At 45.8% G+C, this 16,901-nt stretch overlaps 1 protein-coding gene across 3 annotated transcripts in view; it reads right to left on the bottom strand.

Annotated features, from left to right (window-relative positions):
- The window catches only part of FBXW8 (F-box and WD repeat domain containing 8), a 45,621-nt gene extending 29,416 nt beyond the window's left edge, over window positions 1–16,205 (bottom strand). Inside the window, exons 1-4 of one of the 3 annotated variants that reach the window (XR_008208228.1) lie at window positions 15,226–16,205; window positions 13,458–13,562; window positions 6,932–7,096; window positions 6,241–6,329 (exon numbers count right to left, since the gene is read on the bottom strand). Coding sequence is in view for 2 of the 3 variants with exons in the window: in XM_052689427.1 (XP_052545387.1) it covers window positions 6,241–6,329; window positions 6,932–7,096; window positions 13,458–13,562; window positions 15,226–15,735 (869 nt within the window). In the remaining variant the exon portion in view is untranslated. The remainder of the gene's footprint in view (window positions 1–6,240; window positions 6,330–6,931; window positions 7,097–13,457; window positions 13,563–15,225) is intronic. The other 2 variants (XM_052689427.1, XM_052689426.1) reach the window with 2 other exon arrangements.
- Between the last annotated feature and the right edge of the window lie 696 nt (window positions 16,206–16,901).

Raw genomic sequence — 16,901 nt, 5'->3', positions numbered from 1 at the left:
ACAAAGCCAGCTGCTCTGACCAAGGACACACGTTACTGTGTACACTGCCTACAGCTGCTGCCACAAGAGGGGAAAAATGCTTTATTTCAAGAGAATTCAAGAGAAACTATGATGTAATTTGGGAAGGATCTGGCGCATCAGCCATATTATTTGATAAAATACAACTGTGTAGTGCAACAAATAGAACAGCGTCTCCAGTTTTAGACAGAGGAGAGAAAACATCATTTGAAGATGATGTAAATTGATTTGCCTGTGTATCAGAAGGGATGCAAACAGCAACACGCTGCAAACAGCAGGAAGAAAAGTACTGCCTGAACTTTCAGGCACTGATGGCAACTGAGGCTGGGTGGTCACGAAAACTGTGAAAATGAAACAATTAAGAAACTGACAAAAAAGGAGGGTGGAATCAGCAAAAAAAAAAAAGGCTTTACAAACTTCAACAGAACTGGTGTGAGTGGGCACCACTATGTGCACAGCAGGGCTTACTGCAGCGATAAGACCTGCAGGTAAACCAATAGCTTAATGATGGGACAGGCTGGCAAAGGGAGTTGTCACAAAGATTCAGTATCAGGCTTCCACTATTAGTTTCACCTGAAAGGCCCTTTTTCCCCACAAGATGACTGAGAAGCCAATGTGGCTGTCACTTCACACAACCTTACCTAACTCCCGTGCTTTGTCATCTGACCCCTCTGAACTCGTGATGTCATCCTGCTTTCAACCCTTCTAAAGGTGACTCACATGAGGAAACAGAAGGCCTGACACTTATTACTTCTTAACAATAACAGGAATGAGTGAAGAGGACACAAAAGGGCTGGCGAAGGTTGAAGGAAAAAGACAAGAGTGTTTACATTCTTCCTTACCGCTCTGTTTGACATCCAGGCTCTCTGTCACCAGGAGCAGAGGAAGAAACCTATCAAAGCTGTGACATTATGCAAGTGAAATTTAAGCAATTAAATAAGGAAGGGGGTTTATCCAGGCTGTTTAACACGCTGGTTTGTTAACTTTTATTCATTTTCATTACTAATTAATATTTTGGTTTCCTCAGGTCTGCACATTGAATTAAGATGCAAGAGCTAATAAATTCCTAGAGAATAGCCCACAAGCCCTACAGCAAGAAAAAAACAAATTAGACAAGAGTTGACATCAAGTTTTTCAAAGTGCAGAGAAGTATTTTCAAGCCTTTCGGGCTAGTTTCACACATCATTATGAAGCTAAGAAGGGTGGCAAGCCCATTTTTAACTACTCATTTGCAGGTCACCTTTGAGCAAGAGGAAAGCGGTGTGGGAGATGATCTCACAGAACAAAGAAAGTCACTACAGAGCAGGAACTACTTTCCTGCCTGTGTTTTGCTCAAAGTGCTTTAAACCAAAAGGTCCACCTCCTCGGCAGATGCTGCAATGTTCTACCTGCAGCTCCCATGAGACTCCTCCAGAATGAAGACTGCTGTACAGAAGTTCTCTTGGTGCATTTAGCTTTTCAGTACAACAGAACCAGAATGCATTGGCACCTCTGATACCAGTGATTCTTCTTTTGCTTCGTATTGTCTTTATTAAGCATCACTGCTCAAATAAAGGAGAAGTACCATCTGTGTCAGCTGGGCAACACCCTGAAAGGGGATGTGTTAACCCAGAGTGACTGAGGCACTCGGAGCAGATGAACCTCAGAAGTTGTTAACTGAAAATAAATAATATTTATTTATTTATTTAAAATAAATAAAAAAGGTATATTGGAAAGGAGGCAGTAATTACATGAGAGAACGTGGAAACCTCTGAGGTTAAAACACGAAGAGAAGAAGGCAGGGGTGACTCCCAGCCTGCCTGTGAGAGGTGCAGAAGCTCCACGCAGCATCTGCTAACTAGGTCTAAATAGCTAACAGTGCAGGCATGCCCTTAGATCTCCGCTTATGAAAACCCTTAACAGTCTACCACACTCTGTTCAAAGAAAACTGGGGAAAGAAAAAGCATCCGATTCTGTGCCTTTGGAATAGCAGTCTGACTATGGATCAGTGCTGTTGCTTTCACTTGGAAAGCTTTCAGAGCCACAAACTGCAGCAGTAAAGGCCAAATCGCCCTCTCCGCAAGCATCAAAGTTAACACTGCACAATAAAACATCAGCTGTGATGTGGACTGATGTGGACTTGGCTCGGGTGTACACAGTGCAACTTACTGCACAGCTCTGGGACATCCACAGGTGAGGACTTCAGAGAGCCACGCAGCAGAACAGCCCACAGCTCACCTCTGACATGCTTCACCACCAGATCCACCATATAACAACAGCTCAACAAGTGCTGGCCAGATTCATGCTCCAAGATCTGTATCTCAAGGAGGAACTAAACTCTGACTAGAAACAGCCATCACAGTGCGTCTGTCAGCGCTGCTGAGAAGAAGTACTGATTTCACTGTTTGAATATGTTCTTGCTTAATCAAATCTTACTGATTTGATTAAGATTTCATTAATGGAAGGTGAACAAATGCAGGCATTCTGCACTGAGACCAAGCACACAACAGCATCAAGTACAGCGAACCTAAGCAGCGGTAGTAATTTATACAGGCCGAGTAAGCAGGCATATAATTGTTTTAAGTAAACTCTGACTTAAAGAAGAAACTACATTTGAATTGAATATGGATTGGAAGGAGGGGGGGGGAAGACAACATCTTTAAAGAAGATCCTCTGAGACATGTAACCGTAGAAAGGCTGGCAAATACAACATTGATTGGGAGTGAGGTAACCACAAACACCGCTGTCTCAAATGAAAAGGGATTCGAGGTCTGACCCAGAAAACAAGCATCGTAACCGCCGGGATAAAAATTTAATGATAAACACAAGATGCTCTGCATGCAGGCCAGATTGAATTATCTGATGTCAGCCAGTAAATGCAAGGCTCTCTGAGAAAGAAGAGCTGCTCGCAGCCACCTTCAACTCACAGCTCAGGTTGCACTTAATCAATCCTTGATATTCTGCCATCTTCTGGCTTGAGCTTTGGCAGCAGCATGAAGAAAATACAGGAGAGTGCAAGAAAACAGGCACATTTCTCTAAGGGAGAGCCAACCCTGTCTAGCTCATCTTTGCCTCTTTGCAAGAGATTATTAAAGAGATCCACTCTGGGACCAGTTCAGGCAAGCTGTGTCTCTATGGGTTACACTCACAGCCAGTGCTATACATCACTCTGTCCACAACCTGTACAAATTCCCTTTTTGAAAGATTAAAACAACTCTACAGTAACTAATATAAAGCTGCATCACTCTGCTTTCCTGCGGAGTTTGAAGCAGTATAACGAAGCATGAAAGATCAGGTCTATTACAGCGCAGGTTCAGATCAAATACCATTTTCCCAGGCCAGTTCCAAGGTCCAAAATACATATTTGTGCTGGAAAACCTTTCTCTCAACACTTCTCTCCTCTTGTTTTTGGTGTTTGTTTGTTTTTTTTTTTAATTTTTAGAACCATCTTCTGATCTCCCAAGATCCCGACTGCACCTCTGGAAAGCAGGGAGCAGCTGCTATGCAGTGCCACAGCTCCCAGTGACAAAGCAATGCCTGGCTGGCCTGGCCGTGCTCAGACACAGTGCTGCAGCTGCTCCCCGAAGTCAGGCACCACAAAACCTGCTCACAACAGAGTGGCCCTATTTTTCTCCAGGGCAGCAACCTGTCTAGAGAAAAAAAAAAAAAGGGTACATGATGCCACAAGCCACTGCTGACAAATCCACATAAAATGCAACACGCTGAATTAGCTGTAAGATCACCACCAATTTCTCCAGTGCTGCAAGGTCACACATCCCTTCAGCTTTATGCACATGGCAGATCTTGCTGTAATCTATGATTATTCACATGTAAAGCTAAGCACATAAGTGCGTGCAAAACTAGAGATATAATCATTAAATGTAACAGATAATTGATATTTATACTGAGAAGAAAATTGACTTTTGTTAACCTCAGCTATTAAATTACTTCTTCAATACTATAAGAACGCAACAGCGAGCTATTGATCACTAAATTCATTACACTTTTATGACAAATTTGAAAGCACAGTGCCATTAAGTACAATACTACAGTTGGAAGAGAAAGGGGTGGGTGATGTTTGGGTTTAAAAGACAACAAAAACCCTTCAGTCTGCTAAATTCTTACCAAATGTATGCAAAGAACAAAGTATTTCCCTGCACAACCAACTCACATCCTCACAGGTTTTAACCATGCCTGTTTTGTTTGTTCTTTACTACTGCAAATTTTTACCAAAGCAATGCAACTAACAGAAAGCAAATTGGAGAAGGGCGTGCTGGAGACCTGCCAAAAAAATATTTCATCATTCATTGACAGATGAACTGCAAACCTCAGTCCTGAAAAGTGCATTCTCTCAGGTTGTGAAAATCACAAGATGAGAGAAGTGCTGGGTAACAATGACCTGTATGTGAGTCTGAAGACATTTCAGGCATCAGATACTTCCAGCTTTCATAACAGCAGTCATATTTTCTTACAGTTGTCTCTCACCTACATTTGTGAATTTTGTGGGAATGTCAGTTCCCCATCTCCCTTCACTTTGCCAACAAAGGACAACTCACCAGCAGACTCAGGAGTACTGGGAACCAACACAAATGTTTTGTCTGAAACCACCTCAGCCTGACTTCTGCAATACAACAGGCTAATGTATGGACAATTGAGTTTAATTCTCAGGATTAATCTCCTTTGTTTATTAATCCTTTAGGAACTAAATTTATTCTGCCTACTTTCTATATACTGCCTGTTTGGATATAAATACATTGGAGAAAATGAAGAAAAAGAAGAGCTGGAGATTTTGGCAGCAGAGTGATGACAACTGGGGTTTCTGGCTCCGAAAAAAAGTAGAGGAGGTTTCATTAGAGACAGCAGAGCAGATACAGTAGAGCAGACCCACAGCCAAGGCCAGGCAGCACAGTGCCCAGGCTGAAGGGCACAAAGGATGGTCTCTGCAGAGCTGGGTCCCAGCTGCAGCCTCAGCACTTGGGGACCTGTGAGGGTCTTACCAAAGCCTCTGTAGCCAAGGGAAGCCTCAACATCAGGCAGGAGCCAAGGCGAGACCTGCTGTACAGCTGCAGTTTCTCAAGCCTCTTCCCACAGCCACTGTCTGGGTTAACCACTGTGTGGCACTGCCCCTCCAGAGGTCACAGAACACACGTGTCTTTGGCAGACACTTTTTCATTGCATGGAAATAAAGAGTCAGACAACAGAGAAGCAAAAAACAGGAAAGAAGACCTTCAAGTGAAGTCGCATGGCAAGTGGGAAAGCATCTAATAAACAGCAGAAACAACGGTGGTTCTAATAAAGCTTAAAATTCTCTTTTCATTCCTGCTGTCTTCTAGGTTGCATATCAGCTCCTAGATGCCCAACAGAATTCAGAAGGGTTTACAAGGTATATGGGAGTTACCTACAGATGATGTATTTCAAGTCACCTTCCCTGTAACTGATGAGTGAATTTTACAGTACTTTACAGGCAGTTTTCCTTTCATTTCACAATGCACAATCATGCCACTAATGCGGAGTGGTGTCATAAAATACAGAACTCTGGTAGGTTGAAGGGCAGTGTCCTCTGCCCTGTGATGTTTTCATTTCTACTTACTAGTGTGACCTCTTCTGCAGGACTAATAATTACTGAATGCAAGCATAATACAGCAAAACTTTACTTCAACTGATGCGAGGCATGGCAATCTCTGCCAAGAGTTTGGGATGGTTTTAAGACAGTGTTTTGAAAGAATAAGAGAAGTGAATAACTAACACAAAAGTTGTGACAAAGTTTAGCACTGTGAAAAAAAGGAAGTTGAATTTCTCCATGTTTGTTTTTCCTCCATACTGTCTCTTACAAAATAGCAGAGAACAGTAACAAGCCTAAATGTATTTTGTTCCAAGGCACACCTATCTTTGTGATCAAAACAATTTAATAGAAAAAAAGTTATTACTCTTTTCCCAAGCATTTCCCAATATGCATCTGCCTCATTTTGAGTATTTCTGCAGCAAAGTAATGGATACAATTCACTGGAAAGTAAAGGCTTTACAAGCACTATACTTACCTAAGATAGCATTACAACAAAAACTTGTGCTGCTGAAGCGATTATAGATGCCTGTAATTATTGCTTACCATCGGGCCAAAGGGATAAAAAATAAAAAAATCACCCTTCTTGTCTGAAACTGGTACTTCTTTTGAATTTGTACAAGAAGCAGCACAAGACTTCAAACAGTGAAGAGCAAACGAGCACTGCTCAATGTCATACTCACCCAGCAATAACAACTCCATCACAAGAATGTACATCACACAGGATTTTTCCCAGCTCGTACTGCAGCTGACTCACAGCACCACTGCGGTTCTGCACAGGAAGACAAGACTTGCTATTAGTATTGCAGTTCATTCGTCTACCAAGTTTGTTTGCTTCCACATAGGACAGCCTTGAGCTTTCCTGTTGCTGCTGACAAGTTGCTGTGCAGCTGAGACAGAAGACCCATGTATTTCATGCTTCCTTCCTGGAACTTTTTACAGACAGAAAAAGAACAAGAAAGAAGTCATCATTCACCACCATCGTTTGTAATCATTAAGCAGAGAAACGTAACCATGACATCAAAGAAATGATACCTTTCTTTTTGCCAGAATATGTAATGAACAGAGAAGAAGCCTTCATCTTACAGGTTGACTGTCAATACCAAAGGATGGATGAAGTAAAAACATCTTTCACCCAAGTCACGGGAACAGAGCTGCAAACAGAGACCCATTCCCAAAAGCAACTGACCGTCAAGAAAATAAGAAGTCTTACAGCTGGGGCAAAGTCTCATAAATCCCTCAGCAGCTTTCCTCTTTTAACTAGCCAAAAGAAGCTGCAATACAGAAGACCAGCTTTTCACCGCCACTTGTTTGAACCAGGTTCCCATTTTTCTCCAGCATCTGGATCCCATTAGGCCAGTCTCTCCCTTTTACCTTCCAGTTGGTTCGCAGAGCACGCTCTTTGGCACGGCAGTCCTTCAGGGCCAGCTTCCAGCAGGGCTGATCAGAGATGCTCACACCCAACAGGTATCCTTCCTGTTGGCACAGCCGGTACCACAGCACTTCATCTTCTGCGAGCACTTTCCATGTTCTGCTGACCTGGAAACCAAACATACATATGTATCTCACATTGAATCATGTCAGATTTTGTATAAAACGGGGGAATGGCTGTTCACAAGGGTGGATGGTGATAGGACAAGGGAGAATGGTTTTAAATGGTTTTAAACTGAGACAGGAGAGGTTTAGGTTGGATATGAGGAGCAAGTTTTTCACCCAGAGGGTGGTGAGGCACTGGCACAGGTTGCCCAAGGAGGCTGTGGATGCCCCATCCCTGCAGGCATTCAAGGCCAGGCTGGATGTGGCTCTGGGCAGCCTGGGCTGCGGGTTGGTGACCTGCACACAGCAGGGGGTTGGAACTGATGAGCATTGTGCTCCTTTGCAACCCAGGCCATCCTCTGATTATTCTAAAACAACACATAACATTTCTGTTGATTCTTTTGAGAAAAACTCGGTCAAAATACTCAGATTCCCCTCTGCTAAAATTGCACAAAACACAGATACCAGCATTTGGTGGCCACATTGCTAACATCTGACATAAGCGCCACAGAAAATTTGGAAAGGAAAGGGAACAAGAAAACAATTAAGGCAGCATTGTAAGCTTTGAGCAAAAATATGAGTTTATTTTCACATTTGTTATTAAGAAAAGCTTGCAGATCACGCCACCACCCTACTGACAATGCCTGATTAGGCTGGGTGACATTAGTGATTTATAACCTATTGTATTACAGTATGCATAAATAGGAATGAATTATTAAGTTTTTCAAGTGGCCTCAAGTTGCTGTCCATTTCAGAGAAAGCTGCTTCATCATAACCAATTGTGGGCTGAGAATTAAAGATTCAAGAGGTGAGAGGCAACTTAAGTAGCATCTGTACTCTGTAACTCTTAATTTAAAAAAAAAAAAAACAAAAAAAACAAAACAAAACCAAATTTAACCAATGAAAACTGCTGCCAGTGAAAGCAGTAATCAATTGGACACTGCTTCCAGAAGACTGAAAAAAAAAAAAAAAGCTTCTTGGGCTGACATCATTTTTAGCTGTTTACAATTAAGTCCCCAGTGCCAAGATTACACCAAAAATCTAGGTCTTGCATTGATACAGAACCCCACAGCACCCATCACCCCATGCCTACTTGCCATTGCTTCCACGCCGACATAGCATAGCACAGAAGGAAGAAATTAACTGCATTACTCACCCCCTGTTTAATAAAATTAACCCCGTTTCTATTTTGTTATCAACACGCATGCTTTGCTCCAGCCCTGCTAGAAACAGCTGTTAAACACAAAGCACAGTCTCACAAAGTGGCGTAGGTTAGGAGGAACAGTGAAGCTGTGAGAACCCTGCAGCTGGTGCAGGGCTGCAAGAAGTCCCTGCATGCTCCACAGTGCCCCAGCAGCAGGTCGTGCTCAGAATGAGCAGCTCTGACTCAGGACAAGCCCTGAGAACACCGTGAAGCTGCCGGCTGGTTTATTTACACTGTGCTGCCTCCATTGGGCTTGTTGGAGTAAGACACACATCACAGTTGTGCTTTCAAAATCCTACATCCTGTCCCATTAGGAAGGAAGAATTGCATCACGTTTCATGACTGGTTTCCTTCAGGAAAGAAAGCAAAAAGAAGAGCAACCTGTAGGTATTTTAGGATCTGATACCTGCACACAAGAGCAGCATTCAAACAGGAATACCAAACCCAGCAGCTAGCATTCCACAACTCCACTCAGCCACCAAAACATTCAGAAGACACACAACCCCTCTCCACCACCAAAGAAAGCAACCTGGCTAGGGCAACGCTGCCTTACAAATTACCAAACAGCCCTGGGCACCTCTAGCACTGTGTGTCATCAAGTGCTACAAGAGCAAAAACTCATGTGTAACGCTCCTGTCGCTGCAGGGACACACTCAGGAAGCTCAAAGTAAAAAAAAATACATGTATTTTTTCAAACTGCTAGAGTTTCATGGGGAATTTGCTCTGAAGTTGATTTTAAAGCAGTATAAACCCACACTGCTCAAAGGAAAAACCGAGCAGCGTTTGGTGTCCCCACAAAGCAGCAGAGCACCCAGCAGAGCCACAAGGCAGCTTCTGTCTGTGCATCAACTCCAACAAGCCCAACTCTGCCCACTTTTGATTGCTTCAATTGGAAAAAAATAAAATTAATAAAAAGGAAAAACACCACCGGAGTTTGCCAAAGCAGACAGTGCTTGTGCAGACCTTTCTGGTTTCAAGGCCATAAAAGTATTCCATAAAGACAGTTAAAAAAAAGGAGAAGGGGAAGACAATCACATAAAATCTAGATGCCTGTTCAGCTTTCAGGAATAAACATTCAAAGGGAATAGAGATCCTATGCTATTATGATTTTTTTTTTTTTTTAAATCAAATTACATCGAATCCTGCTGCTTTACAGGCACGACTTTCCAACGGGTCCCCAACGCAGCCTTTTCTTAACGCACCAAAACTGGCATGGCAATCCCTTGTAAAAGCCCCACTGAGCGAGCCTCAGCTGCAAGAGCCCTCTAATAAAAGTATCTCGAGCATTTTGCTTTACAGCACCACTGTGAGCTGCCACATTAAAACCAGCCACTGGCTCCAAGTCAGCTTTATTGGAGCTGCCTGAATCGGGGTTTCAGGTGAGGCCCCAAAAGCCGCGGCATCACAGCTTTATCTGCACGCACCCACGCATTCTGTTTGTTGGAGAGAAGCTGTTGCACACAAAGCTCTTCTGAAATGACAGGCATAATTATTTCCAAATTTACACTCCATGCCAGCTCCTACAGTGATCAATAACAACATCTTATGGGGTTGTTTATAGATTTAGAGGCTGCAATTTAATTTTGTCATTAGTGTTCCTGTTATCGTTTTACTATGATTCTCAAGGCAACTTTGGTTTCCCCTGAGCTCTGCAGAAGAACAATTTTCTGTCTGGAGTTCAGCAAGGAATAATGCACTGAAGGACTTCAGAGGCTTTTGCTGACATAGGTTTTGCTGTTTGGTTTTGTGTCTGGGGATTTTTTTATTATTATTACTTGTTTTTGCAAAAGCCAGCAAAACAAAGTAACCAAAGAAATCCACCTCTTCCATTGAATCCTGAACTCTTCTAATCCTGTCTTAATCAACTGGTTTAAATCCTAATGAAGGTTTATTCATCCCTCCCCATCTGATAACTGCCTTTGCTTCGTTAGGTTTGTTTTCTTCTCTGGTCACACAAAGATAGACTCAAGGTTCATTTGCTGAATCCAGGGGCCTCATTTTGAAGTATCTGGACTTTCAATTCAATACAATGCTTAGCGCCAAGTAGTATTTCAGCCAAAGCCATTCAGATGCACATTTACCAGGTGGAAGCTGCTCATCTTTTCAATTCGCAGCCATAATGTTATTTTAAGTCTCCTCCTAAGCCCCGAGCTCAGGAAATCCTCATCCACCCCTTTCTCTGCTCTCTCTCCCCCAGCTGAGAGGACAGGGGGCGATTATTTGTACACCATCACGATAAAAAAGAATGAACATAAAATACCTAAGATTTTATTTTTCAGATTTCTGAACACTCGACAATTCCAGACACTTTAACAGCAAGCATCTGAAATTCTTGATCTGTGCAAGACAATCCATTCTTAAATTCCTAGAAACAGGCTCTTCTGTCCTAGATACATACACAATTGCTGTGTTAGTAAACATTTCCAAGCGTCTCACAGATGAGAACACCAGCAGTTCAAAGACAACTTCCCACTGATCTGTTCAGAAATAGAACTCTGCCCTAGTGTTGCTAAAATTCAATGCACGCTGTCTAGAAGTGTTTCCCACCACCAAATGTAATTTATGCAGCCTCTGGTGTTTACTAGAGAGCAGTAACACAACTGAAGAGCACAGAGCTTCACGCACCGGACACATCGCCTTGTCCTAAAGCTGACAGTTTGAGGCCAGACCCTAAGGCCACGAGCCCTGCAGAACCAGCCCCAAATAACACAAAGGGTTCTGATGTATTCCATGTGACATAGTGGCCCAGGTGATTGTTTTCCCTTTTTCCTCCACTGTAGAGCCAGAATGAAGGAAAACCTGTTCTCAGATTCTCATCTCAGCAGTCACAAGACTCACTCATTGCATGGATCCTCCTTCTAACAGCCAGACAAAAAATAAATCAATCAAAATGTTCTCCTAACTGTCCATAGGGCCAGTGAGAAGTTGGGAGGAAAAAGCACTGCAACGCTGCTGAGGCACTGAGCCCCAGACACCTTTCTCTGCTCGCTGAAAATAGGAGATATCAGTAGGGCCTGGTCTGCTGGACACCAGTGGGCATCACACGGGTCCTGCACACCCAGCACAGCTCAGGAACTGGTGACACCATGAACTGATGTGCTGCACATGGCTTCAGTGTTCCAAGTGTCATACAGATAGCTTGTGTTTTATGGTACTAATTCCAAAAATCAAAGAAAAGCTGCGGGAAAGAGGGGGAGGGGGAAATATCAGGGTGAAATTAAACTTCTCCAGAGCAGTCTGATGTGATTAAATCTCAAAGAGACTCTGCAGTCACGCTACTGTACTGTTAGTTGGTTCCCAATTTGGCTTAAAGAACTAAGCAAACAGGTTTTCTCCAAAGGCACTCGCATAGTTCACAATGCCAATTCCACTGGCTGGCCCAATTTCACTAAAGTCCCAAGGCGCCTTAATAAAAAAAGCTTTCTAAGCTAACAACGTAAAGCAGCAGGGCTTTCCATTTAACAGAAGAGGGCTTTCCCCCGCCTCCCTTCACAAGGCAAAATCACCAAGAGAAAAATGAAAACGGCATTTATTTTTATTGCTCCTCTTTTTATTTAAACACGTCAAAAGAAGCCAGCTCTGCACTAAAAGCATTGGATACCCATCTTGTTCGGAGAGCCCTGTAAAGCCCTGGGCATGTGCTCAGCTACCTGTCAGCTGCCACAAAGGAGCATCTGACCCAGTCTTTGTAAGCAAATGAGAAACGTGGAAAATCTGCTGAGTGTTAAACACATCTTCTGAGAACAGATTCAAATTTAAAACAAATGTGAGAGAGAGAAACTGAGTGCAGCTCAACGCAGAGAAAAGGAGCAGCCCTGTAGCAGCCAGGCTTTTTGCTACACCACGAGGTAAACTGATCAGGCCAGAGAGAAACAAAAGAGAGACTAAACTAAAAGTAATCAACTCCCCAAATGCAATGCTGTTCCATTTTGTGGAACGTGGCCTTAACTGGTTGCATCTCCCTGTATCAAATGACTGAAACTCAGGCTGTTTGAAAGCTTCATTCTTCTAGACAGCACCAAGAATCATTCCATAGAATGTTTTTCTTTTGCACCAGCAGCCCCATGAGAGGAAGCACTTCTCTTCTAGCAGCTCCTGTTCCTACAAGTCATTTGCAAGTCAAAGATTTAAGCAATAAAGACCCATAACTGCTTAAAACTGTGACTTGCTCAGACTCTAGGTTCAAAGACTAATTTAATTTCTGTGCACATGTCATTCGGTTAATGATTGCATTAAGCTTGCCATCCACTACAAAGCTTTACCCTGTTGTACACATTAACGTGTCTTTATCTAACAAACTGTCCAGGGAGTATTTCCAGTGTCACAGAAAGAAGCATTCTGATTGGATTTTAAGCAGCAGCAAGACGTGTTTTGTACATAAGAGTTCAATGAACACCAGCCTGAAGCACTAAACAGCGATGATGGGAGAAGTTGGCAATTCACATTCACAACACTATTTTACAGGGTAATCAGCACTTGCTGATTTAAGTTTGCTTTGGAGACTCATTCAGAGAGGAGGTTCATCTTTTACTGCGCAAAGAAAGGAGACAGAGGCTCGAGAAGAGCAGATGAGTATCTAAGTACAGTTGGCTGTAAGTTAGTACGGCCACTTGGAGAGAGAGGCAGTTAGTGGTGACACGAGAACTACATCAGAGAACACACTGTGAAAGTGCTATTGCAGAGTAATGCCACAGAATGCTGTAAACCAGGAGAAGGGGGTAGGAAATCAGTATCACTTAAGAATTTAGCTTTGTGTGAAACTACTAAAGAGAAAAAGTTGCTACTCTACAATGCCTGTCAACTGAGAAGTGTTGGGGGAGAGCAGCTTTATTGCCATTCTTGAGTGCTGAGCTCTCAGTGTTGCAGCAACACTGTCACCTGCTTCTGACTACACTTGCTTGAATTGAAAGACCTTTGCAAGCATTTCTTTTAAATTATAAGGTCTTGGTTATGTGCAAGTCACAAATGTTTGGGTTAGCTATGCTTGACTGGAGGCTATTAATATTACTTTTCAATATGCAGTTTGGGAAGAATTTCCAGTAACTACAACCAGCTGAGCCACTAGGACTAACACACACATTCCCTGCATCACAGTGCCTTATTGCTGCTTGAGCACACGTGCTCATTTGATGTGGAAAGCAAACTGCCAGCACTGCTTACCTGAGCACACTTTCCCAGTTCAGCCTTTCCCAGATACTGAAATATTTTCAATGCCAGTTCATACGGCAGATGGACATCAAAGAAAGGAACCTCATTGATTTCATTCTGGAAAGACAAAGAAAATAATTTCTTAGGCTTCTTTATTGCATAGCCAAATAGTAGCAAAAGTTATGGGCAGGGCAAAGGTTGTAGGGGGCTGTAAGAACCCTCCCAACCCAACCATGCTGTGTTTCTACAATCTCCCCAGCAGTCTCCACATATGCCAGGCTGGGACTGTACTCTGACTCTTAGCACTTCTCTGGCCCAAAGAACTTCATTTTTCAGCAGGTCTCTTCTACACGAGCACCTTGGTCATTAAAACCTGGTCTCTGTGCAGCGCCAATAAAGTGGCAAAACAAACACCAGTTTTCCAGTTACACAGGAAAATTATTGTATAATACACTTAAAGGTTTTAATGCAAAGCGTACCACACGCTAGAGACAAGTGTGCAGACAGCACAAAGATGGGCACTGCTCCCATTGGGCTGTTTCAGCAGGACAGCAGCAGCCTCTAAGCACCAAACCCTGCCCATGTGCTGAGGCTGCTGGCAGCCTGCAGTGGCCCTCCTGCTGCATCCCTTCTCTCCTCTCCCAACAAGGCCCACAGGCACTGCTCCCCACTGTGGGTTTGCACAAACACTGTTTCCATGTGGCTTTAACTGATTCCATCTCCAAAGGGGACACTAAATAAATAAATGGATTCCAAGTGCATTGCCACGGCCACACACAGGCAGAGCCTGAGCTGGGCAGATGTGAACCAGCCTGGCTCTTGGAGCCACACAGCCCAAATGAAAGAGAGAAGCCACGAGCAGGGCTTAGCCCTGGGCTTATGGGCTTGGGCACAGCACCACTATGAGTACATTGCTTCCAAATTGGAGCTGACCCACGGCCAACTAGAACCCAGTCTGTCCATGTGTACCAAACATACAAGGCTGCCTACAGCCCTGCCAGCACAGGCACTGCGCAGCAAGGACAGCTCACCCAGGGAAAACTGCAAAAAGGACTACAGCAGATTTATAAACTAACCTACAGGAGAACGTGCAGCTCACACTATGAGCATCAGGAACACAATTCTTGTGCACTGTGAACATAAGAACTCAATTCTAATGGGATATTAAGAGTGCTAAGTGTTAACATCAGTGTTGGTGAGCAGCAGTGACCTGGCTGAGTGCTGGAGAAGCACAGCCCTGGGGCTGCTGCTCCCCTAGACAGGTTCCTAGGGGCCAATGGAGAGCTGATTCCTTGCAGGGATCAATCTATGTCTTGCAGGCAGAACTTCAATCTGCTCCTTTTTATTTATATATGTTTTTTAAAGTAAAAAGTAAACAGCCACAGTGCAGACAGTGAGAAAAACGGGTCTCCCCATAGTTGCAAATAAAAACTCCATTGCGTTTGAAGGATTTGCCACCACAACTTTTAATGGGCTCAGAACAGTACTTAAGGCTCCTTCCCTATTAACTCTTCTATGCAAAGAACTCACGCTTGTTTTCCTGCTATGCAGCAGCGTCACAACACGGAGGATCCGACAAACCTACTCTGGAGGGGCTTCAGTAAGGAGCAGAAAAGAAACCGAAATTCTTAAAGCAAAACGCCACAAAGCCGCTCTGCAGGAAGGAAAATCCAGCCGTAGGGCTACGGGGCACGCGCAGCCCGAGATCGCACACGTTCTGAAGCCCCCCCCCCGGGCCCCCAGCACAACAGGACAGGCCTCGCCCCGCAGCCCGCCCTACCAGGTCTCGGATGAGCTGTCCCAGCAGGTCGTCGGCCTCATCCCTCGCGGCCTCCTCGCGGGGCCGGGCGGGCGGAGGGCTGCTCGGGGCCGGGCTCTCGCCGTCCAGCAGGCCGCAGGCCAACGCCAGGCAGCCCGACCCGTCCCTCCCCGTCCCGCCGGGCCCCTCCGCCGCCTCCCACCTCCGCTTCTTGCCGCCCGCCGCCAGCTCCTCTCGCCATCGCCGGCGGAACAGCTCCAGCTCCGCCGAGCCCTCGGCCATGGCGGTGGGGCCGGCCCGGAAACTGCTCCCCGCGCCCGCAAGTTCCGCGCCGCGAAGGTTCCTACCCCGCTGCCACCGCGCGGGAACGAGGCGCTGAGTGCCGCCGCCATTTTGTGCCTGAGGGGAGAGCGCGAGGCGCGGGCGGTGCGCGGCGGCGGAGCGCCGGGGCGGCTGAGGCGGCGCCTGTGGCGATGGATGGGCCGTGTGTTGCCCGCCCTTCTCCCACCCGCCCCGCGATCTGTCCTTCATGCACTGCTGCTGCAGCACGGCCGGCTGAGAGAAGAGGAGAGAACGAACGTAGAGGGAAGGGGGGATGTTCACCTCAGTGCTCCCCGCTGCCCACAGACCGTGCCCAGCACTGAGCTGTCGGCACTGCTGCAGCCCCACAGGAGAGCAGCGGTAGCAGGCAGAGAAGCAGTGCAGGGATTCTTGTTCCTGTGGATTACCTCATTTTGGGATGGAACCGCTATCTTTAGACCCCTCCCCTCCATCAATAAATAAACACACACAAGTTTCCCTGTACAAACGCTGCTTGGATGGAGGGGGGGTGCCATCAGCTCGCCGGGGGTCTTTCGGGCCCCTTTGCAATGCCTGAGCATTGCGGGCTCCCTGCTGGCAGCGCACTGTGGCCTGTGGTCAGAATCACTAATGCTGCTGCTGATGAAATCCTCTCCAGCCCTTTGTAATCCCCAGCCGCCCCCTCCATCCTCGCTCTCAGTCACTCCCACTCCATCCCCAGCTCCCTGAACCCCTCCATCCCCGTGCTGTGACAGTTCCCCCCCCACACACAGTGCCCCATCCCACGCTGTCCCCTGTCACTCTAATTCCACACTGACCCCCACCTCACCATCCCCCCTCAGCCCACGCTGCCCCCCCCCAATCCCTCACCTCCCACCTAAACTGCCCCCCCCCTCACACCCTGCCCCTCTCACCCACATTTACCTCATCTCTGCACTCTCGCTAACTCTGTTCCCAGGTCTCAGATGTCTCTGTACACAAGCACTGTCCCTTTCCCCCCCCAACATGCACTCTGACCTCTGATCCCACACCACCCCTCTCTCCCACCCCAATTGGATCCTGTCCCACCAAAGCTTCCCTCACATCCCCCAGTCACCTGCCCCACCATCCGGACCCTCAGTTCTCAGTACAACCCCTAGACCGTCTCCTTGCCCAGCCTGCGTTCCCCCTCCCTCAGTTCCCACACTGCTTTCCCACCCCTTTCTCCCTCAAATTCCCGCAGCATCCCCCTCCCACACCCTCTCTGTCCCTCCTGTCCATCAAGTCCCACCGAAGCTGCCCCCCACCCACCTGCCCCACCAGTCCCTCACTTCTCACAGCACACCCCAAACTGTCCCTTCACCCCACCCTGTACCCCCGTCCATCAGTTCCCATTCAGCCTCCTATCCCCCCGTCCC

Source organism: Tympanuchus pallidicinctus, unplaced genomic scaffold, assembly GCF_026119805.1.
Source record: "Tympanuchus pallidicinctus isolate F22 unplaced genomic scaffold, pur_lepc_1.0 scaffold25, whole genome shotgun sequence".
NCBI classification, from domain to species: domain Eukaryota; kingdom Metazoa; phylum Chordata; class Aves; order Galliformes; family Phasianidae; genus Tympanuchus; species Tympanuchus pallidicinctus.
The sequence above is the reverse complement of the archived record's forward strand: the minus strand, read 5'-3'. Positions and strand labels throughout refer to the sequence as shown.